The 23,164-nt window shown below is 45.4% G+C and overlaps 1 protein-coding gene across 1 annotated transcript in view; it reads left to right on the top strand.

Moving 5' to 3' along the window:
* The window catches only part of ARFGAP3 (ADP ribosylation factor GTPase activating protein 3), a 54,552-nt gene that overhangs the window by 15,919 nt on the left and 15,469 nt on the right, over positions 1–23,164 (top strand). The window contains exons 5-12 of the mRNA XM_042948025.1: positions 433–516; positions 5,482–5,569; positions 9,381–9,440; positions 11,020–11,066; positions 12,049–12,191; positions 15,387–15,515; positions 15,950–16,072; positions 22,407–22,538. Of these exons, the coding sequence (XP_042803959.1) occupies positions 433–516; positions 5,482–5,569; positions 9,381–9,440; positions 11,020–11,066; positions 12,049–12,191; positions 15,387–15,515; positions 15,950–16,072; positions 22,407–22,538 (806 nt within the window). The remainder of the gene's footprint in view (positions 1–432; positions 517–5,481; positions 5,570–9,380; positions 9,441–11,019; positions 11,067–12,048; positions 12,192–15,386; positions 15,516–15,949; positions 16,073–22,406; positions 22,539–23,164) is intronic.

Genomic DNA, 23,164 nt, shown 5'->3' with positions numbered 1-23,164 from the left:
TTGGGGTGACCTGCCTTCTTTACTGATCCACACATGTCTATGAAGGACCGCAGAAGTGTCTTAAGTCCTGACTTGGGGGTTACAGATAAATTGTGGCAGGTAGGTGAATTTGCAAATATGGAATCCACTAAAAATGAGGATTGGTGATACTCTAGAGCCTGCACTTGGATATTAAGCCCTCCGTCTTTCCTTTTCAGAAACGGCTTGTGAATCTGGTCCTTGACATCCTCAAGGCTTGGAAGCAAAAGCTACTGGGTTGATACATAACTAAAATGTGCTCAGGGGCCCCGTGTAGGCCTGTTAACTGATTGCATAATAACGGGAAGTACCAATCATTAGCAAACAGGTCTCTGGAAAGGGAGTGAGAGTATTAAAGAAAAACTTTTAAAGCCAGGTGAAGGACTCAGCACACACTTTCTGTTTTTGCTCCAGCTGTGGCTTGATAGCTGTGTGGTTCCGCCTGTGTCCTCTCCACCAAAAGAGGAAGATTTCTTTGCCTCTCATGCTTCTCCTGAGGTATGTAGTCTGCTTTATATGATTTTAAAGTATGCTTACTCTTACAGTTATAAAGGGCATATATTGAAACGTTTCACTTAGGATCCAAGCTAAGCCGCTGTGATAAACAACCCCGAAATAAGTCACTTCACACAAGATAGAAATGAATTTCCATCAGCAGTTCGGAAGTCGCCTGTCCAGGACTGACCGAGGGATTTATTTTGCTCTTCTCCACATACTGGCTTCTATCTCACAGTCCAAAGTGTCTGCCCCAGCTCGTGACCTTTCGCAGCAATGGGAAGGGGGCAAGCATCTCGGGAAGCGTGTGCCCCCTCCTTTTACTAAAACAATCTGGAGGCAGTGCACATCACTTCCATTCGTATCCTAGTGGCCAGAATTTAGTTACAGGCCCATGCCCAGGCTCCAGGGGGGCCGAGCTGTTACTACTGGTGGTCTGCCATGATTCAGGTCACAGCTATGGAACTGACCAAGAACGAAGACAGGTTTTTTCTTTTTAACCAAATTTTGATAGGGGTTTGAACCTCATTGTCCCTGTTTAGTCATGCCCATAGAGCATGCCGTATCTCAAGGCTGTTGTAACAATGAAGTCAGTACAGATGCAAGGAGTTAGGAGCTGGCACAGGGTGAACCGTCAGTAAATGCTATCGGAATAATGATCTTTGTCGTTGTGGTCCGACAGGAGCCAAGAACAATCCCCAGATCTCTCAGGTCAGGGGACGTGAGGCCTCCAAAGCCTAAAATATTTACGGCGCGGTCCCGTGAGGAAACGTAGGTGGACCCCTGGCTCAGAGCCTCAGATGTCTGTTCACTGCCCTGCCTCTTCCCAGCCCCACTGGGGAGGGAGCATTGTTTGCTTAACCCGTTCTGTAACCAACTTCCAAGTAAAAATGTGGAAAGGTGTATAAATTGCTAAGCCTTGATTTTTTTTGTTGTTGTTATCATGATGTGCACATATACGTTCATTGACGTAGTTAACAGTTACCAGAAACAATTCTCAAAAAAGAAGAGAACAGAAAACAAAAGAAAAGATAAGGTGTTCTGTCATGATCTGTGCCTCTTGTTTAATATAGAACGAGATCTAGAACGTCCAGGACTAGTAGCCGAGAAGTGTTAGGAATAGAAGTGACAGGCTGGAAGGAGGAGACAACAGTTTGGTGCCTAGTGTGGGAATTCGTGTGGAATTAGCATTAACGTGAACTCACGTTTATTTCAGCGTGTCTCTGTACGCACACTCACGCATGCACACACACAGTGGAGCACGATGACCGGTAGTGTATACACATGGGTCAGCAGAGACAGACACATGTGTATCACCCGCCTCTGTCCACCAAGGGGCCCAGAGACAGGGACGCTCCGGTACACAAGCACACCCAGCACCCACATCTTGGTTTCTAATTGCCAGGAGGACCCGGGGCTACCTTCAGAGAAACGGCCGATTCTAGGGCCCGGGCCACTGGGGAGCCTGGAGTGCCCTGGAGTGTCGGAAAGTAAGCGGACGGAGCGGGTGGCAGATAGGGGAGGGCATGTCTAAAGGACTCGGGAACCAACCGGAAAGAGGTCCCAGTGGTCAAAACTGGAATCATTCAAGCAACAAAATAAATAACGACAGTTCGGATTATAATCCAAAGAATGAAACGAATATCCACGAGTCCCCACTAATAATGATGAGATGATTGGATAAATAAGTGGAGAGAAGGGATGATTTTTCTTAGAGAAAAATTCAGTCATATCTGTAGATAGTCTGCCCCTCCACAGATGGAGCTTCACCCCCTCTCCCCTTGAGTGCAGGCCAGACTTGGTGACTTGTTCCCAAAACTAGGGAATGGGAAGCGGAAAACAGTGACTTTATCAGAGAAAAGCCTGGCAGTCACCACCTTAACCAAGCGATCAGGGTCCGCATCGCCCACGTTCAGGGAAGCTGACGTGTGGCAGTGAGAAGGGTACCTCAGCCCTGTCTCATTCTTCCCCCAAACGAGGCTAAGCACGAGAAAACATCGGACACACCCGAACTGAGGGATATTCTACAAACTAGCCAATCACTACCCTTCAGAAGCTCGAAGGTCGTGGAAAACCAGGAAAGACTGAGCAGCCGTGACAAACCGGAGGAGACTCAGGAGACACGACCGATGCAGCATGGGAGCCTGGAACGGATCCTGGAACAGAAAAGAGACGGGGGTGGGAAAGTGGTGAAATCTGAATAAAGTCTGGAGTTTAGCTAATAACGATAGCTAAATCATTGATCCCCCCGTGATAATTCTTAGTTTTGGCAGACGTGCCGTGGGTACTTTACCATCAGAGAAGGTGGGTGAAGTGTATATGGAAACTCTACTATCTTTGCAGCCTTTTTTCAAGTCTGAAGTTATCACAAAATAAAAATCTGGTGGAGGAAAAATAAGGAATTGGAGTGTTAAAACAGAGACTTAAGAATATACGTGTTTTCGACACCATTTTTCAAGGAACTGAAACAAAAAAATCCTAAAATCTGTGTGGAACCACAAAAGACCTTGAATAGCCAAAGTAATCTTGACAAGGAAAGACAGAGCTGGAGGCATCACAATCTCAGATTTCGAGATACACCAGAAAGCTGTAGTAATCAAAACAGTATGATGTCGGTGCAAAAATAGACACACAGTTCGATGGAAAGAATAGAGAAGCCAGAAAGAACCCCACACTCACATGGTCAGTTAATCTACAACAAAAGAGGTAAGACTCTACGATGAGGAAAAAGTCTCTTCAACAAACGGTGATGGGAAGACTGGACAGCGACGTGCGAAAGAGTGCAACTGGGCCTCTTTCTTACACCGTCCACAAAAAGAAACAACTCAAAATACATTAAAGACCTAAATGTAAGACCTGAAACCATTAAATTCCTAAAAGAAAACATAGGCAGTAATTTCTGTGACATCCGCCATGGAAGCCTTTTTCTAGCTATGCGTCCTCAGGCAAGGGGAACAGAAGCAAAGTCAAACTCTTGGGACGACACCAAAATAAAAAGCTTCCGCGTCGCGAAGGAAACCATCAAGAAAAGGACAAGGCAACCTACCGAATGGGAGAACATATTTGCAAATGATATGTCTGATAACGGGTTAATGTCCAAAATACGTAAAGAACTTGTACAACTCAACACTGAAAACAATAAATAATCTGATTAAAAAATGGGCCCAGGAGGGGCGCCTGGATGGCTCAGTCGGTCGAGTGTCTGGCTTCGGCTCAGGTCATGATCTTGCGGTCTGTGAGTTTGAGCTCTGCATTGAGCTCTGGGCTGACAGCTCAGAGCTTGGAACCTGCTTCAGATTCTGTGTCTCCCTCTCTCTGTCCCTCCCCCACTCATGCTCTGTCTCTCTCTGTCTCAAAAACAAAAAAAAAATTAAAAAAAAAAACATAACTACCACGAATAACGAGAAGGGACCATTAAGATGCTGCTTTCAGGGGCGCCTGGGTGGCTCAGTCGGTTGAACGTCCGACTTCGGCTCAGGTCATGATCTCGCAGTTCGTGAGTTTGAGCCCCATGTCGGGCTCTGTGCTGACAGCTCGGAGCCTGGAGCCTGCTTCAGATTCTGTGTCTCCCTCCCTCTCTGCCCCTTCCCTGCTCATGCTCTGTCTCTCTCTCTCTCTCCCTCTCTGTCAAAAATAAACATTAAAATTTTTTTTTAAAAAAATGGGCAGAGGGCCTGAATAAGCATTTTCCCAAAGAAGACATCCAGATGGCAAACACACAGGAAAAGATGCTCCACATGACTCATCATCAGGGAAACACAAATCAAAACCACGGTGAGCGATCACCTTACACCTGTCAGAATGGCTAACATCAAAAGCACAAGAAATAACAAGTGTTGGACGGGACGTGAGGAGAAAAGAACCCTCGCGTACCATGGGTGGGAACGCAAATCGGTGCAGCCACTGTGGAAAACAGAATGGAAGTTCCTGAAAAAATTTAAAATAGAATTACCATATGATCCAGTAATGCCACTGCTGGCTATTTACCCAAGAAAATGAAAACACTAATTCAAAAAGATCTATATCCCTGTTTATTGCAGTATTATTTACAATAGCCAAACTCTGGAAGCAGCCCAAATGTCCACCATAGATGAATAGATAAAGAAGATCTCTCTCTCTCTCTCTCTCTCTCTCTCTCTCTCTCTCTCACACACACACACACACACACACACACACACACACACACACACACAGGAATATTACTCAGCCACGAAAAAGAATGAGCTCTTGCCATTTGCAACAACATGGACGGACCTAAAGGCTATAATGCTAAGTGAAATAAATCAGACAGAGAAAGACAAATCCGATGTAATTTCACTCACATGTGGAATTTAAGAAGCCAACCAAAGAGACACATAAAACAACAGACTCTTAAATACAGAGAACAGACTGGTGGTTGCCAGAAGGAAGCATGGGTGGGGGGGTGGGGGAAGGGTTGAAATAGGTAAAGAGGGACAAAGAGCACACTTATCTTGATGAACCCTGAGTAATGTATGGAGTTGTTGAATCTTTATATTGTATATCTGAAACTAATGTGATACTGTACGTTAATTATACTTCAATTAAAAAAAAGAAAAAAGAGGGGCGCCTGGGTGGCTCAGTCGGTTAAGCGGCCGACTTCGGCTCAGGTCATGATCTCACAGTTTGTGAGTTCGAGCCCCATGTCGGGCTCTGTGCTGACAGCTCAGAGCCTGGAGCCTGTTTCGGATTCTGTGTCTCCCTCTCTCTGACCCTCCCCCATTCATGCTCTGTCTCTCTCTGTCTCAAAAATAAATAAATATAAAAAAAAAAAATTAAAAAAAAATAAATAAATAAATAAAAAAAAGAAAAAAGAATAGACATGTCTTAATATTATCTTTCCTTGCCGCCAACCCAGGTACTTGGAAGGTGACCATTCCATTATTAGCTTTGATTTTTTTTTTTTTTTCTTTTCTTGCTTTGCTGACTGGTGAATTTTCTCACCTTCAGGTGAGTGGCACAGGCTGGACATCAGCACAGCCAGAAGCATCTTCTTCGTCACCAAGGAATGTGGAGACCACTCCAGCTAATAATGAAGGTAGTCTTCAGAATTGTCGTGTGATGTTATCCTTTGGTTCAATGGCTATGAAACTATTAGAAAATAAGATCCTGTGGGGCACCCGGCTGGCTTAGTTGGTGGAGCACGTGACTTTTGATCTCAGGGTTGTGAGTTTGAGCCCCACGTTGGGTGTAGACGTTAGTTAAAAATAAAATCATTTTTTATCTTTAAAAAAAAAATTTTTTTTAATGTTTATTTATTTTTGAGAGAGACACAGAATGTGAGCAGGTTAGGGGCAGAGAGAGGGGGAGACACAGAATCCGAAGCGAGCTCCAGGCTCCGAGCTGTCAGCACAGAGCCCGACGCGGGGCTCGAACCCGTGAGCCGTGAGATCATGACCCGAGCCAAAGTCGGTGGCTCTACTGACTGAGCCACCCAGGTGCTGCTAAAAATAAAATCTTTTTTAAAAAAAAGGAAAGAGAAAATAAGGTCCTTGTATTTAATGAAGGAAAGATGCCCATGGTACATTATATAGTCGGGGGGAAAGATATTACCCAACCGGAAATATGATCTCATTTTTGTAAAACACTGAAGCAAAAACATATACACACAGAAAACATTCTGGAAGGTACATAGCAAATTGTTAACCAGAGAATAAAATTACCGAATGAATTACTTTTACTTTCAACTTGATACAGTTTTGATGTGACCGAACTTTTGTCATGTGTCTCTGTTACTTCTACGGTCAGAAAACAAGATGTCCATTTTAAAACCGATTCTATGAATAGTTGCTATCTAATGATTTACCTTTGGTGACTTTATCATAGGATCGTATTTATTGTACCTGTACTTCTGTCAGTTGCTTGCATTTAAAAACATCACTTATGTGATAGGAATAACAAGGATCAAGATGTCAACTTTTCTGGTTTAAGACTGAGCATCTTTTGTTAGCCGGAAGGCTTGAGCAAATTAACAAGGCGACATTTGACAGCTACGTGGGCACCCTGGAGCGTGGCCAGAAGGGCTGGCTCGCATACGCTGAGCCCGGAGCTGCTTTGGGGAACTTGAGAGAACTTCGTGAAGTAGCCAAGACCAAACACTCCACCAGCTTGATGACTGAGATGCTTACTCGAGAAACTTCCTGGCGAGGGTTTTGCTGGAGGGTTGGAGAGGGTGACTGATACTTATCAAGAAGAGAGTCCTGGGAGAGTGGTCACTCAGGTCTCTGTGAGTGGGGCAGGGAGCTTGCTGTGAGGAAAAGTCACTTCGTTTGCACTGAAGTGCAGGTGTCAGGGTGGGAGTGTCTGAGATTGCAGCAAACGGCAGATTTTAGGACGCCGGTTTTTGATTTGACTGGTCTTAGGAGTAGACCTGTCAGTGAACCAGGACGGGAACGCTTTGCATTCTGGGGAACAGTGGATGAGTTGGGACAAGCGTCTAGCATTTTGGGTAAAATATTACAGTAAAGTAGAATTCCTTCTTTACTCTTTATACCAAACAAAATGCCGGCGGGTCAAGGATTTAAATATAAATCATGAAAGTATAAAGGTGCTGCAAGAAAACGGGTGGAGGTTTTCTGTCCTCTCGGAACCGGAAACGGGGAAGCCTTCTCTGCATGTTCAGGCCTCGTGAAAGGAAGAGATTGACGAATCTATCACAAATGCAACGTTTCGGTTCTGAAGAGATGCTTTAAAGACAGGTGATAAGCGTTTGCAATTCATATATACACAAAAAGCTTGTTCCCTTCGTATGCAAAGGACGCTGGCATGGCTGGGTTTTGTCTGATTTGCAGTCTGTGATGTTTTGGCACATTTCATTTTTTGTGCCTGTGACCCTAAGTGTCTGGTAAGAAGACAGACCCCTTTCTTTTTTTTTTAATTTAATTTTTTATTTTTTAAAATTTACATCCAAATTAGTTAGCATCTAGTGCAACAATGTTTCAGGAGTAGGTTCCTTAGTGCCCCTTCCCCATGGAGCCCCTACCCCCTTCCACAATGCCTCCCGTAACCCTCAGTTGGTTCTCCATATTTATGAGTCTCTTCTGCTTTGTCCCCCTCCCTGTTCTTACATTATTTTTGTTTCCCTTCCCTTATGTTCATCTGTTTTGTCTCTTAAGTCCTCATAGGAGTGAAGTCATATGATATTTGTCTTTCTCTGACTGACTCATTTCACGTAGCATAATACCCTCCAGTTCCATCCACGTAGTTGCAAATGGCAAGATCTCATTCTTTTTGATAGCCGAGTAATACTCCATTGTGTGTGTGTGTGTGTGTGTGTGTGTGTGTGTGTGTGTGTGTGTATACACCACATCTTCTTTCTCCATTCATCCATCGATGGCCATTTGGGCTCTTTCCATCCTTTGGCTGTTGTGGATAGTGCTGCTATAAACATTGGGGTGCATGTGTCCCTTCGAAACAGCACCCCTGTATCCCGTGGATAAATGCCTGGTAGTGCGATTGCTGGGTCGTAGGGTAGTTCTGTTTTTAGTTTTTTGAGGAACCTCCATACCGTTTTCCAGAGTGGCTGCGCCAGCTTGCATTCCCAGAAGACAGACACCTTTCTAAGTGGCACGTAGCAATTCAACTCCTTAGACCCACACTGCCCTGTAGCCGCACTGGCCCTTCGGCCCTGTTGCTTGCAGTGGGAATCTGTCCTCTGGTTGTCATGTTGCCGCCTCCTTCCTGGAGTCTCTGCGCGAACGCCTGTCCTCAGAGAGGCTGTGTCCACCCCACGGACACTCCCAGTCACGACCACATTTGTGTGTGGTCTCCCTCTTAGCGCAGCTCGGCCTGGTTCTGGGAATTACCACGTCCGTGTGTGTCCCTTCCCTGGGCTGTGAGCCCCTCCAGAGGGGGATTGTTTTTTAAGAGAAGGAATCTACCTGAGCCATCGACGGGTTTGTCATTGTCCAAAAGGACAGAGGAGAAAAAATAATCCCGACACTCTCCTGACTAACACAGAGACAAGGCGAGCGTTGTACCGATGGCGATTTGAATATTGTTACTGTTACAACTAGTTAGCATAAGAGGCCTTTGGAGGTTGAAGCATACAGAGCCCTGGAGGTGTCCCTGTGACCTCTGGAGTCCAGGTGTCTCCATTTGATTTGCTAACAGGAAACTGAGATAACTACATGCAGAACAAGATTCTGTTCTTGTAAATATTTTAAACTCTGCATTCTTAGCCGCAGAGTTTCTCCAAAAGGTTTTATTGTTTAGAATTCCACCTCCCCTTGGGGGCGCCTGGGTGGCTCAGTCAGTTAAGCATCCGACTCTTGATTTCCTCTCAGGTCACGATCTCAAGGTTTGTGAGTTCAAGTCCTGCGTCAGGCTCTGTGCTGACAGCGTGGAGCCTGCTTGGGATTCTTTCTCTCTCCACCCCCCTCTCTCTGCCCCTCCCTGACTCTCTCAGGTGCATGCTCTTACTCTCTGTACATAAATAAACATTAAAAAAATGTTATAGGGGCGCCTGGGTGGCTCAGTCAGTTGAACATCACAACTTTGGCTCAGGTCATGATCTCGTGGTTCGTGAGTTCGAGCCCCGCGTCGGGCTCTGTGCTGACAGCTCGGAGCCTGGAGCCTGCTTCAGATTCTGTGTCTCCTTCTCTCTCTGCCCATCCCCCGCTTGTGCTCTGTCTCTCTCTGTCTCTCAAAAATAAATAAATAAATAAGTGTAAAAAAATTAAAAAAAAATTCTTGTAATGGTAAAACAGACTAGGGAGCTAAAAAGAAAACCAATAATCAACAAACTTGGGTCACACGTGTGGTACCGAGCAAGTTGAATGTGTCGTATATTCAAAAGCACATTTAATGAGTATATTTTCTGCATTGATATCAATATGTTTAACTTTCAGGTGGACCAGAACAAGGACCAAGTGTGGAAGGTCTCAACGCACCAACAAAGGCTGCTTTAGGTAATATGCCTACGACTCCATATTCTGATTCAGACAGTGAGATTCATTAGGAGAGAAAGATGAATCCTGGCCTTCCATTCTGCCTAGAATGTGTAGAGTAATCTGGCATCATGATTATTAATCTATTAATAAGATTTTTGTCGAGCAAAAATGCCGTTCCCCTTTAGGACCAGCCTGAGGCCCGTGAGTGGCGGCAACCGGTGTGGTGTCCCTGGCTGAGCTTGCTGCTGAAACTGTTGATTTGCTCATTTGTGTCGAACTGGGTTACGTTCCCAGCATGAGCAGAGGGCAGAGCGACGTCTCCTAGAGTGTTCTTCTCTTTCTGATTTCACCAGGATCTTTAATTTTTCATCATCAGGGAATTATACTCTGAAATGAGCACACATTGCATGGCATTAATTGGAAAGCAAGTACTTTGGTGAAAAAATAGCTGAACTATTAGAAATGTTCCAGATATTTTCATCCCGAGTTAATAGCCTCGTAGGAGGTTGGGAGCGGATTATGTGAGTGCTTTAACATGGATCCAAAAGAAAGTGATGGAAAGAAAAACTCCCATAGATATCTTTTTCATACTTGGCACGTAATGATGTTATTGTCTCGTTAGGGCTAAATTTGAATCTTTAGTTGTGTGTGGTTTTATGCTGTCTTTTCTTATTTTTAAAAAATTTTTTTTAATGTTTATTTCTGACACAGAGACAGAGCAGGCATGGGGGAGGGGCAGAGAGAGAGAGGGAGACACAGAATCCGAAGCAGGCTCCAGGCTCTGAGCTGTCAGCACAGAGCCTGACGCGGGGCTTGAACTCACAGACCGCGAGATCATGACCTGAGCCGAAGTTGGTTGCTCAACCGACTGAGCCACCCAGGCGCCCCTATGCTGTCTTTTCTTATTAAAGCACATTCTCATCTTTGTAAGAAAAAAGTTAAAATTTTATTCTTACTGGGTCTCTTAAACATAATTGTAGAAACAGAATGTGTAATCTATGATTAAAGCTTACCCAGAAAACGATTTTTAAGAAACTTTACCTTAAAGCCTCATCTGTTTTTGTGCAATTTAGAAAGCCTTGCTACTCAAATAATGGAATGCTTTGTAATTCTCATTGATTGATGTGATAAATCTGTATACAAGTCAGGGTGAAAAACCATACCACTGCTTCCGTTGTGTGCATAATGCCTGGCTAACTTTATATCTTAAACTAATTCTAAAAGTTTTTGAAGAGCAGAGCTTAAGAGGAGAGTTTGTTCTAATGTATTTAAGAAATGCTCCGAAGAAAGCAATGAGTGGGGTGGGGTGGGGTGGGCAAGGCCAGGCTCCTCATTTCTCTCTAGTGTGGTGTGCACAAAATGTTTTCTGTGAGCTTGGATCCTACTTAGCAGTGCCGAGAAACTCCATTTGAACAAAGCTCTCTTAATCTGCAATACACTCGTGTGCTTGAATGTTCTGGGTGACCAACTAAGGTGGAAAATGTTACAGTCTCTTACATAATATGTACAATATGTTAGAATTTAAGAAAAATACGCTAGAATTAGAAACATTGCGTATTTCTATTGGTCTGACTTTCTACTTTTTATTTTTTGACAGAGGTGTCCTCTATCATAAAAAAGAAACCAAATCAAGCTAAAAGAGGAGTAAGTATTGCATATAAATATCTGGTAGTTTGGCTTTAAAATAGCCTATGTTGTCAAGAAAGCCACCTTTGTCGTTAAAAAAATTTTTTTAATGTTTATTTATTTTTGAGAAAGAGAGACAGAACGTCAGTGGGGGAGGGCAGAGAGAGAGGGAGACACAGAGCTCAAAGCACGCTCCAGGCTCTGAGCTGTCATCGCAGAGCCCAACGTGGGGCTTGAACCCACGAACCATGAGATCACGACCTGAACTGAAGTCGGATGCTTAACCGACTGAGCCACCCAGGTGCCCCTGTCACTTTTTTAAAATTTATTTTGAGCCATATTGTAATAATAAATGTGAGGTTTTTTTTGGAAAAAGAGAGGGAGAGTGCATGCACACGAGCTGGGGAGGGGCAGAGGGAGAGGAAGAGAGAGAATCCCAAGCAGGCTCCATGCCCAGTGCAGAGCCCAACGAGGGGCTCGATCTCAGGACTATGAGATCATGACCTGAGCCGAAGTCAAGAGTCAGACCCTTAACCGAAAGAGCCACCCCAGTGCCCCATAAATGGGGCTTTGATAAAAACCTAGGTTTTGTTCCATGAGGTGAATGTTATACGTAGTGAAGATTTTCTAGAATGAGTGTTTGACAGCATTTCTTTTGCTAATGACAGAATTCTAAACAATCAGGAGAGGCCCTGTGGGAGTTTCTGTCGTGTTTGCGTTTCTAATAAGGGATGCTGTCACCAGGGTGTGATTCCTGATGTCCGTCATCTTACTGGCTGTGTGATCTTGTTCAAGTCAGTTAACCTGCCCCAGACTCGAGTTCCTCATCTAACCTGGGGATAACAGTAGTGCCAACTTCACAGGTTGTGAGGACTGAGCGAGAGAACAAATAGGAAGTGTGGGTTGCAGTGCCTGGTGGGTAACAGACCCCAGGAAGTGTTAGCCGTTAGCTGAAGCTTTCAAACAGCGTGGGTCAAATCTCATCTTCTATATCTTCTAGCTTGGGGCCAAAAAAGGAAGTTTGGGAGCCCAGAAACTGGCGAATACATGCTTTAATGAAATTGAAAAACAAGCCCAAGCTGTAGATAAAATGAAGGAACAGGAAGACCTTCTGGCCAGCGCGGCACCTAAGGAAGAATCAATGTGAGTTTGATTTAGTTATAGTAGTGTGTGTTTAGTGAATAAGGCTATTAATCAAACAACTCTTGAGATTTGCTTTCAAAATGCCATTTAATTTTTTTCGGTGCTGGGGAGGGGGGAGTTGCCTGGATTGGTGAAATTGGAATGATAATGTGGGGTACCTTGAAGTCAGGCCAATCGTGTTGATGAAGGGGGTGTATTTTGGAAAGTGAGTTTGGTGATGAGATTAGGACAGACAGACTGGGGCAGAAACTGGAAACCAAGAAGCCAGTCAAGAGAATTCTAAGTAGACACTTAAGGGTCTTGAGAGGTTTTTGTTTGTGTTGGAAACAGAGGAGCAGTGGGGCTGCCTGGAAAGTGCATGTGCTGGGTATAAAAAAAATCATAAGGAGAGAAGAAAGCAGAGTGAGCACAACACCTAAAGGAAAGGCAGCTTGGGTTCCTAGTTCTTATGTGTGCTTATTTTATTTATTATTTTGTTTTATTTATTTATTATTATTGTTATGGCTTGAGTCACTATGGACGGCATAATGAAGAAAATAATAATGCTTATTTTACGAGGCTTAATGCTTTGAGGGTTAACTTAGTTAACGTTTATTAAAGTGCATCAAACAGTGCCTGGTACAGAGTAAGTGCTCAACCCGCTGTGATTTCTTGTTGTTATTCATGCTAGCAGCTTGCTAAGGGATGTTCTAGTTGGTAAACCCAGAGAATTGGAAGTTGTTGTTTCTCATTGTCATTTAACTCCTAGAACATAGGGGGCAGCACTAAACTGTAGTTAGGCTAAATGTGGTTTGAAATGCTTTATGTAAAATTTGCTTTGAGCTGTGGTCACAGACTTCACTGTAATTTCTCTAAGCTGGGATCTTGACCCTGAAAATGGGGGGAAGGTCCAACCTGAGGATTAGACTGCTTCTCTTGGTGTTTGGGAGTGGGCTCTGTGCAGATTGTTCATGCGTGGTTTTCCTGGAGCGTGTACAATCTAGAGCCTGATCAGAACAGAAGACACGGAACACGAAGCACCTGCTCCCTCCCTGCGGGGGGGGGGGGGGGGGTGGATGGAGATTAGCGTATTGCTAGAGGCAACACCAGCCTTAACTCGAATCTTTCACTAGGACGGTTCAGTATAGCGTATACGCGAAGATGCGGGCCATGGGTGTTTATGAATTTGATTTGGGAACCTGCTTTGACAGCCTTCCTGGCCGTGTTCAGGACAGCCGCGCCACTGTGCCCAAGACACTGTCCTCCCTCTCAGACCCGTCGCAGCCCCATCCCACCAAGCCAGGGCTGCGCCAGCTCCGGGAAAGCACACGTGTCTTATCCTAAAGATGCAACAGCGTTATTTTTCTGCAAGTTAATTTTTTAACAGCTGTAAATAGAGTTATTTTCAGTTGAGTAAACTGTCAAGGAACGGCATTTTTCTCTGTCTTCAGCCTGTGAAACCCTAACTGTCTGTCCTAGTCCTCACCTGCTGGCGGTGCCGGGCCCACCTTCAGAGGAGCCTGCGCACGGTGGGTGGGAAGATGAGGGAGAAGAGAGCCCCGGAGCCCCTTCCCTTGCTTGGCCTGAGCGTCTTGGGAGCCTCCCCTGAGCAGGGCCTGGGAAACACGGAGCCCTGACTCCTTCGTCCTGTGGGCGTTGCCGTCCCCGCGTTACGGGAAGCCCAGGTCGGAGAGCAGGTGCTGTTGGTGGCGGTAGCCTCGGTCCCAGCCAGATGCTGAGGAGGAAAGCTCTCCCGTCTCACATCTTCCCAGTGGAACGTTTTCTTCCCGGCCGTTCATCTTCTCCAGAAGAATCTGCCGCTCCAGTTTAATCCGTTCGTGGTTTTCGGCAGATCTGTGGTCTTCCTCCAAAAAGTTGACGCAAGAGTATCATTTATTTTCTGAGTGATAAAACTGGGGACGTGGTCAGACCCTGCTCTGTAGGAAGAATGGTAAAGAAAACAAAACTACCAGATTAAAACAAAACAAATCCTGACTAAGGAAGGAAACAGCAGCAGTGTTATTTTTTTTTTTCTGTTTTCTGTTTACTCTTTTTTTTTTCTAGTAAGAAATTTAGTTGTCATTCCCTGTTACTACAGGAAAATGTATTTATATTATTATGGAATTTACACGGTGCCTTTCTTATGAGAAATTCATGAGATCTTGCACAATTTTATGAAACAGATAATAGCTTAGAATTCCTGATAACATGGGTATATCACCTTTCAGGGCCCCCAAGTTTTGTTGCCGTCTTACTAATAGAAAATACTCTTGTTATTGCATAGTTTTCTTTATGAAAAATTAAGTATTTGTAACGTTTTGAGGAATCTGAGAGCAAGGGACAGTGTTGGATACCTCTTTTTACCCCTTTGGTACGTCATTTGTAACAGGTATTTGATAAACAGATGATTAGTGTCTGACTAGTAGCACAGAAGGAAGGTTGGCTAAGAAATGAGTGCTCTTGGAAGCCTGATTCTATAGCGGTCCTCTGAAGAATCTTTTGCAATTAAGTAACTCCATCTTAATTTATATATTTGGTTTTTTAAAATGCTTATTTATATTTGAGAGACAGAGAGAGAGAGAGAGAGAGAGCTCAAGCAGGGGAGGGGCAGAGAAAGAGAGAGACAGAATCCGAAGCAGGCTCCAGCCTCCAAGCTGTCAGCACAGAGCCCGACGTGGGGCTCGAACCCACAGACCGTGAGAGCATGACCTGAGCTGAAATCAGACACTTAAACCGGCTGAGCCACCCAGGTGCCCCTTAATTTAACTACCTGTAAAGTCAAAAATATGTGCAAACCAATGCAACTAACCTCATACTTTTGCTATGTAATGCAAAAGTATAAATATTAGCTCAAGTAAGAAATTCTGCTTTTTATTGTCCTACGTAGACGTAATCTTAGCATATATTACGTTATTACGCGGCAGGTAGTATATGATGATGTGATGATTAATATATGACGATAGGTGATATGAACTAGAACAGTAAGGTAGGGTCAGCAGCAACCAAAAAGCAGGTGTAAACTCATTCAAATTTTCTTGAACATCTACTCAAAAAAGACCTTTAGGGAAAAAAAAAAGCCAATTTGCCTTCATAGTTGTTAATTACGGAAAGAAGCACGAAGCTCAAATTATCAGTGACGTGTTTGATTTCACTTAGTGTTTTAACTTGAGAACACAGAATTAAAGCTAAATTAAGGAGCCTTTGGTTTTCTGGCAGCGTTTCATCACTGCGATTAGCCTATAAGGATCTTGAGATTCAAATGAAGAAGGACGAGAAGATGAACATGAGTGGCAAAAAAAAGATAGAGTCAGAGAGACTCGGCATGGGGTTCGGAAACTGCAGGAGGTACGTGGCTTCCAGAATTTAAACGTTGCTAATGGCGCATGGATCTTCCTTATTGGCGTCAACTGGGAAAGTATTTTCTCATGATTCCTTCCTTTCTTCAATTGTTTTACTCCTCTCTAGTAGTCAACCTAGCATGAAAAGTTCCAAAGTGAGTCAAAGCAAAAAGGAAATAGGCCTGACTCATTGTTAAGCGGATGCTGCAGACAGAACTAATATGTGTGACTGCATCTTGTGTAATTAGTTCCAGTCCTCACAAAGGCCCAGTATTTTTCGATATGGCTTATGCCAAAAACTATATATGCCGTTTTTATTGCTCATGTTTTTAACCCCACGAACGTTTTTGTTGAAAGTATGAAACGTTTATTCTTTGGTGAGCACAAGTGTCTTCCTGAACTGATGTAATTCCTCTCCCTTTTATTCTCTGTTTTCTCCAGTGGTATTTCACATTCCGTGACTTCAGATATGCAGACCATTGAGCAGGAGACGCCGATCATAGCAAAATCAAGAAAGAAGTACAGTGATGACAGTGGTGACCCATATTTTACTTCCAGCTCAAGGTAACCTGCCCCAAATCAGCCTTAAAGCGTTGTTTTAGAAAGTGGTCATTAATGTGGACTTACTCGCTTATTTGCATTAAGAGCAAATACAAATCAGTTTACTTCGTTGCTTCTACAAGCTTTGGCTGGAGTCAAGGGTGTCCTTTGGAAAATTATGGGGGAAAGATTCGTAAGTGGACAATGCCTGCGAGATGTTTATAATAAAATCAGTGACCAAGAGTTGAAAATAGAGTAGGAACTTGCAGGGCGCCTGGGTGGCTTAGTTGGTTGAGCATCTGATTCTTTTTTTTTTTTTTTTTTTAATTTTTTTTTTTTTTCAACGTTTTTTATTTACTTTTGGGACAGAGAGAGACAGAGCATGAACGGGGGAGGGGCAGAGAGAGAGGGAGACACAGAATCGGAAACGGGCTCCAGGCTCCGAGCCATCAGCCCAGAGCCTGACGCGGGGCTCGAACTCACGGACCGCGAGATCGTGACCTGGCTGAAGTCGGACGCTTAACCGACTGCGCCACCCAGGCGCCCCTTTTTATTTTTTATTTTTTTTTAATTTTTTTTTTCAGAGCATCTGATTCTTGACTCTGGCCCAGGTCACGACCTGAATTCAAGCCCTGTGTCAGTTAGCACAGAGCCCGCCCGGGATTGTCTGTCTCCTTCTCTCATTTGCCCTTCCCCTGCTTGCGTGTGCTCTCTCTTTCTCTCTCTCTCTCAAAAATAAATAAACTTAAAAAAAATAAGAAGTAGGAATTGTGTTTATCTAAGTGTGAAATTGGAGAACAAGGCAAGAGCCCAAAGGTCCATATCCTTTTGTTTCAGAACAAATAGCAAACGCTATTTGTGTGTGTGTTATCAATTCATGGAAAACACTAGTACACTCTGAAGGCTCTCAGGGTCAGCTAGGTGCCGGTCCTTCAGCCTCCACCATCAGATTGGGACCAGTTGCCTAACTTCGGTGTGAAGGCAACCGTGGCAAGTACCACGGTTCAGGTTCAGGGGCCTGAAGGGCAGGGAGAACAAGCTGAGACTTGAACTGGCTCACCGTGTGAGGTTCTTCCAAGAACCTGACCCATACAGGAGAGTCCTGCTAAAAAGGCACCATGTAAACCTGGGCTGTGAACTGGAGGTGAGCGGTGAGCACCAGCTGAGAACACAGGGGTGAGAGGTGTAGACCCCGGTTCACACGGTCTGGATTTGAATCCTGGCTGGGCCACTTAATGACTGTGTGACCTTGGCCAAGTCGCTCAACCTCTCTGTGCTGCAGCTTCCGCATCTGTAAGTTAGAGATGCTGGGGCCTGCCTCACTGTGTTGTGCGATGGTAAATGAGTTGATGCAAATGGAGCACTTGACTATTTGTGTGACGTTTAGCTGCGTTTATGACATAGGGGTTCAGTTCGAGAGACGTGACTCAGTCTAAATGTGTAATTACTGTGGTTAGATTCTTAACTACGCCGAGGGCCACCTTCAAGTTTGGAGCTCGGGAAAATCGAGTGTGTGTCCATCAGTAATGGGCGGTGCGTTGAAGGAGGCTCCGTGGCTCACGTCTGGAAGGCCATTACTGTTGTCTGGCGGTTACGTACGCAGGCTCGAAGCGGTTTCATATCTACATGGGCTATATGTTTCATATACATACGAGATACACATACATGTTAACTATTAACTGGAAGCTGATTGTGACACACATCTTCCCAAAGTTCATAGCATAGTACTCTGCCTAAAAAATTCCCTCACACTGCTTCCCATTCTGTCAAGTCCAGATATTTTAGCAAAAAAAGTTACTAGGTTAGTGGTGTTCCCCGTCAGTGCCGCCAGATACAGGGATGGTTTTGTACCTGTTGTGAGTCACTTGTATAACACAGCAGGTGTGGTTTACACAGAGGCAACCCCCCAATCGTGCCTTTCAAAAGTATTTAGGGGCGCCCGGGTGGCTCAGTCGGGTGAATGTTCGACTTTGGCTCAGGTTGGGATCTCGCGGTGTGCGGGTTCAAGCCCCGCATCGGGCTCCGCGCTGTCGGCGCAGAGCCTGCTTGGGATTCTCGCTCTCTCCTCTCTCTGACCCTCCTCCACTTGTGCTTTCTCTCTTTCTCTCTCAAAATAAATTAATAAACTAAAAAAAAAAAACACACATAAAAATATCTACATAGGGGCGCCTGGGTGGCTCAGTCGGTGAAGCGTCTGACTTCGGCTCAGGTCATGATCTCGCGGTCCGTGAGTTCGAGCCCCGCGTCGGGCTCTGTGCCGACAGCTCAGAGCCTGGAGCCTGTTTCAGATTCTGTGCCTCCCTCTCTCTCTGCCCCTCCCCCGTTCATGCTGTGTCTCAAAAGTAAATAAATGTTAAAAAAAAAATTTACATATATTTTCTACAGGATAAAATTAAATTTCTAACTTGATTTAAAAGCTGCATGCATGTGAGATCATTTCTGATTTGCTCTTTATTTTTTTCATTAATTTTTTTAATGTTTATTTATTTTTGAGAGAGAAGAGAGTGAGAGACAGAGCGTGAGCAAGGAAGGGAGGGCAGAGAGAGGGAGGCACAGAATCCGAAGCAGGCTCCAGGCTCCGAGGCGTCAGCGCAGAGCCCGATGCGGGGCTCAAACTCACAAACTGCGAGATCGTGACCTGAGCTGAAATTGGACACTAACTGAGCCACGCAGGTGCCCCATGAGTGCCTTTTCTAGCCTCCTTGGTTGTGACCACTGCTGGTAGAGAACAAGGGAGCTGTTAGTACTCTGGCGACTGACGGATCGTAAACACGGCCTCCAGGAGAGCCAGCCTGTTAGCTCCATGAGCAGCCTGCACTGCTTCCGAATTACTCATTAGCCCTTTAGAACTTGAACATTATAAATTATGAAATAGTGCTGTTTCTATGAAAAATAAAATCCACCATATCTGGGATTTTTCACATTGAATTCCATTATATTCAGGATATAAACAGTGTAATTATATACGGAGTACAAAATAATGAAACCAGAGTGATTTGCTCAGCCTTGTATAAGCAGTCAGCGTGGCCTCCACTGGGTAGACGGTTGTCTACAGCTGTAAATCAGATATGCACTGTTGGGGTACCAAGGGATTGCAAGGAATGTCCTCAGGGTTGGATGAAGACGGAGCGAGAGCAAAAATACAAGTGAAGAGCATTGAGAACCAGGATCTAGAAACCAGAACATTAGAAAGTCAGTAAAGGGACGCCTGGGTGGCTCAGTTGGTGAAGCCTCCCGACTTCAGCTCAGGTCACGATCTCACGGTTTATGAGTTCGAGCCCCGTGTCAGGCTCTGTGATGACAGCTCGGAGCCTGGAGCCTGCTTCGGATTCTGTGTCTCCCTTTCTCTGCCCCTCCCCCACTTGCGCTCTCTCTCTGTCTCTCAAAAATAAGCATTAAAAAAAAAAAAAGTCAGGAAAAATGTAGAAATCAAGACTGCTGTGTTTCTAAGGTCAGGCAAGTGCCCCACAGCCATCAGGCATCAGTTAGCCCATCCTTCCAACCGATGGGACAGCTGTCAGCACCCCCAGGGCTGCTGCTCACCTCCCACATCTGTCAGCGCACAGAGAGCCCACCCCCCACGCCCACCTGCCCCACACTTAGAATGCTGCCCAGTGCTCCTGCTGACCAGTAGGATCCGAGCAGAATGGCTTTCTCTCTCCTGATTTTTGTTTTTTTGTTTTTTAAATTTTTTTAATGTTTTTTTAAAATTTATTTTTGAGACAGAGAGAGACAGAGCATGAGCAGGGAAGGAGCAGAGAGAGAGAGAGAGGGAGACACAGAATCCAAAGCGGGCTCCAGGCTGTGAGCTGTCAGCACAAGGGGCTCGAACTCACAGACTGTGAGATCATGACCTGAGCCGAAGTCGGACGCCCAACCGACTGAGTCACCCAGGCGCCCATCTCTCTCCTGATTTTTGAATAATCCAGTCGTTGAAAAAATCCGACATGCTTATATTCCAAGATGAGCATTTGGACTTACAAGAATGAAGAATATTTCCTTAGAGTGACACTAAATCTGCAAAATCCTAAGTCCCAGCAGCTCAGAGTTGCGAAGAGCCTGCAAGTTCCAACCACCCCCTGCCCGGTCCTTCCCACCCTCATGCCCCCAGCATCGTCTTGGTGAGCATCCTCCAGGGGACCATGCTGCCCCTCTCCCCACCCCACTCCTCCTCCTCCTCCTCCTCCTCCTCCTCCTCCTCCTCCTCCTCCAGGCAGCCATTCTGTCCTGGGGCAGCTCTGTGAGGAATGATGCCTTTATTTATGTACCTTGCTGGGTTTCTGAGCTCAGATCAGCGAGGCCCGTGAGAGCAGGGGCTGGATATGTCTCCTTGCCCTGTGTCCCCATCTAGCAGAGCACCGCCTCCTCCTCGTAGATGCTTGTTAAGTAGTTTCTAAATTCCTCATTGACTTGGTCTTAACTCTCTCGCTTGGACCTTTACAAATAAATCTCTTGAATAATTGAAGATACCTTTCAGGCCAGTGTGCTTCCCACATCTGGCAAGCCCCCTTCCTCTGAGCCACTTAAAAGTCTGCTTGTCCAGGTCTGTCCTCCACAGGGACCGGTTGTCCCTGCTCCTCCAGGCAGAGCCGGGGCTCGGGCCCACCTGCCCATCAGCCACCAAGAGAGCCTGGCCTGTTTCTCGCTGAAACACGGATCTACTCTGAACCTGTGTCTTCCTTACACGGAAGAGAAGGCTAGCGGAAGGAGATTTGTCCTTCAGGACCTCCTCGCCAGAGAATGCAGAGCCCCTTCTGGAAATTCTGCTTTCTCTCTATTATCCACGGAAAGCCACACCATCTCCTTCAAATAGCAGGTTTATCCTTTTCACCTTTTTTTTTTTTTAACCCAGAAAAAGTATGTTTGTTCTTAGCATTTCCAACCCCCCAACTCTTAGCTCGTAGGGGCCCTTGGCCTACTTTTTCCTACAGGTTCTTGCTGCCCTCTTATATTCATCTTTGGTTACAGGCCCCTCTGACTGCCCGGGCTCTCCGTCTTTGTGCGACTTCTTGTGACATCCGAGCTCGGTGTTCACCATGTATCCCATGCGCGTCTTTTCTTACTCTGCAGAAAGCCAGGTGACATCTTTGGAAGAAAGCCTCTACATTATCTTCCATCATCCTTCCTTTCTCAAGACCTAAGCCTTGGAATCTGCCTCTGCTGAACTTCTTTACCGCCACATTTAAGGAGTGGGGGGCGCCTGGGTGGCTCAGTCTGTTAAGCATCTGATTCTTGATTTTGGCTCAGGTCATGATCTCACCATTTGTTACATCGAGCCCTATGTGGGCCCTCTGTGCTGCCAGCACAGAGCCTGCTTCGATTCTCTCTCTCCCCCACTCTCTCTCTTTCAAAATAAATAAATAAACATTAAAAATATAAATAAATAAAGAGTGTGTATCTGGCAGGGCTCTTTTCCATCCTAAGCTGTTTTGAATTCTGACAAAGCACGGTCACTTCTTAAGGCTCTGGCACATCCACCTCACCTCTGAGTCTCTGTCCTGTTCCAGGCAAACCCTGTTGCTCGTGGTCAGAGATTTTTCTGTCACCACGCAGGACAGGAAGCTGCCGTGGAGCTTTGCTCTCTGAGCAAGGCCCGGCTCGGGGGTACTCGGCTGGTGAAAGAGTAAACCCACCTACAGGCCTACAGATCAAGCCCCAGGCTGGAAAAGCATCCGCACAATGGTCCAGCCATTAGCCGTCCATACCTTTGTATCTGACTCCGCCAAGAGGCTAATTAGCACCATTTACATCAAGTGGTCAGGGCTGTTGCCAGGCTTACCTGGCAGGGACTGCCAACAGGGAGCTCCTCGCGTGGGGTTTTTGTTGTGATTACCTGATTAGGCAGAACTAGACCCAGAGAAAGCAAAATACGTAACCTGTGGGGAGTAAAGATGCTCAAAGGCATCGTGTGCTATCCGGATGGGCTAGGTTATACTGCACTGACAAGTATCCACCCCCCCCCCCCCATCCCGGCCCCCAACCCCGTCTTAAAAGCTTAACACAACAACGGTTTATTTCTTGTTCAGCTGAGGGTACAGGTGATTGTCCAGATTACCTGTCCTTTGGGTAACACCTTGATCTTCCAGATGGATGGAAGCTTCTCCTGCCTGAGGCTGGAGCGCCTGGAAAACCACCTTATCTTTCATGTGGCACGGGAAGAAGGGACTGGGCGAGTTGAGCACAGGCACTTTAAAGGCCTTGGAAATGACTCTCCTCACGCCTGCTTCTGTTTCGTTCGTCAGCTCTCGTCACATGGCCACTCCAACCGCAAGGCCCAGGAAGTGTAGCCGCCGTGCACCCCATGTGAGTGGACATTGGTAAGGTCTCCCGAGTCACCATGTCCCTCTTTTTCTTACAGGTACTTTGACGAGCCGATGGAGTTAAGGAGCAGTTCTTTTTCTAGCTGGGATGACAGTTCAGATTCCTATTGGAAAAAAGAGACCATCAAAGATACGGATACTATCCTGAAACCCACGGGCTATTCAGACAGGTATGAACAGAGAACAGTGGGATTGTAAATATTGAGGCCATGGGTCTCCAGGGAAATTCTCTAAGACTAGCGAATGATTTTATTCTACTGTTTCGAGAATATTCTTTGCATCCTGGTCTGTTTTCTGACCTTACAATCTTGCCTTTCCCAGAATGTCCTATAAATGGAATCATACGGCAACTGGCCTTTTCAGACCGGCTTCTTTGACTTTTCGTAGTGCATGTGAGACGCTTGTCATGATGTTCCTTCCTCTTCGTTGTTGAGTTGTTTGTCCGTTCACCTGTCGAACAACTACCTCCAGTTGTTGATTATGAATGAAAGACTTTACAATCTCCTGTCCAAACCGGACAAAAGTGCAGGGAGACCTAGTAATACGTTGGGACAACAGGCACAGCCTGGGATTATGCTGGGTGACTGCAGTCTGTGGCCAGCCTACTCACTTTGTATCCTGCGTGATGCAGAACGGTGTCTTCCGTGCATTGCAAACGGTGCCCTCAGTATTCACCAACTTACCTCCACGGGGAGCTGAAGATCAAAATGGTGGGTCTGTTTACATAGGAAAATTCCTTCAAATGTCGGGTGCTTTGGAGATTTACTCATGTTTTATTAGAATTTTCAGGCTTTTT

Source organism: Panthera leo, chromosome B4, assembly GCF_018350215.1.
Source record: "Panthera leo isolate Ple1 chromosome B4, P.leo_Ple1_pat1.1, whole genome shotgun sequence".
Classification (NCBI taxonomy): Eukaryota; Metazoa; Chordata; class Mammalia; order Carnivora; family Felidae; genus Panthera; species Panthera leo.
The sequence above is the reverse complement of the archived record's forward strand: the minus strand, read 5'-3'. Positions and strand labels throughout refer to the sequence as shown.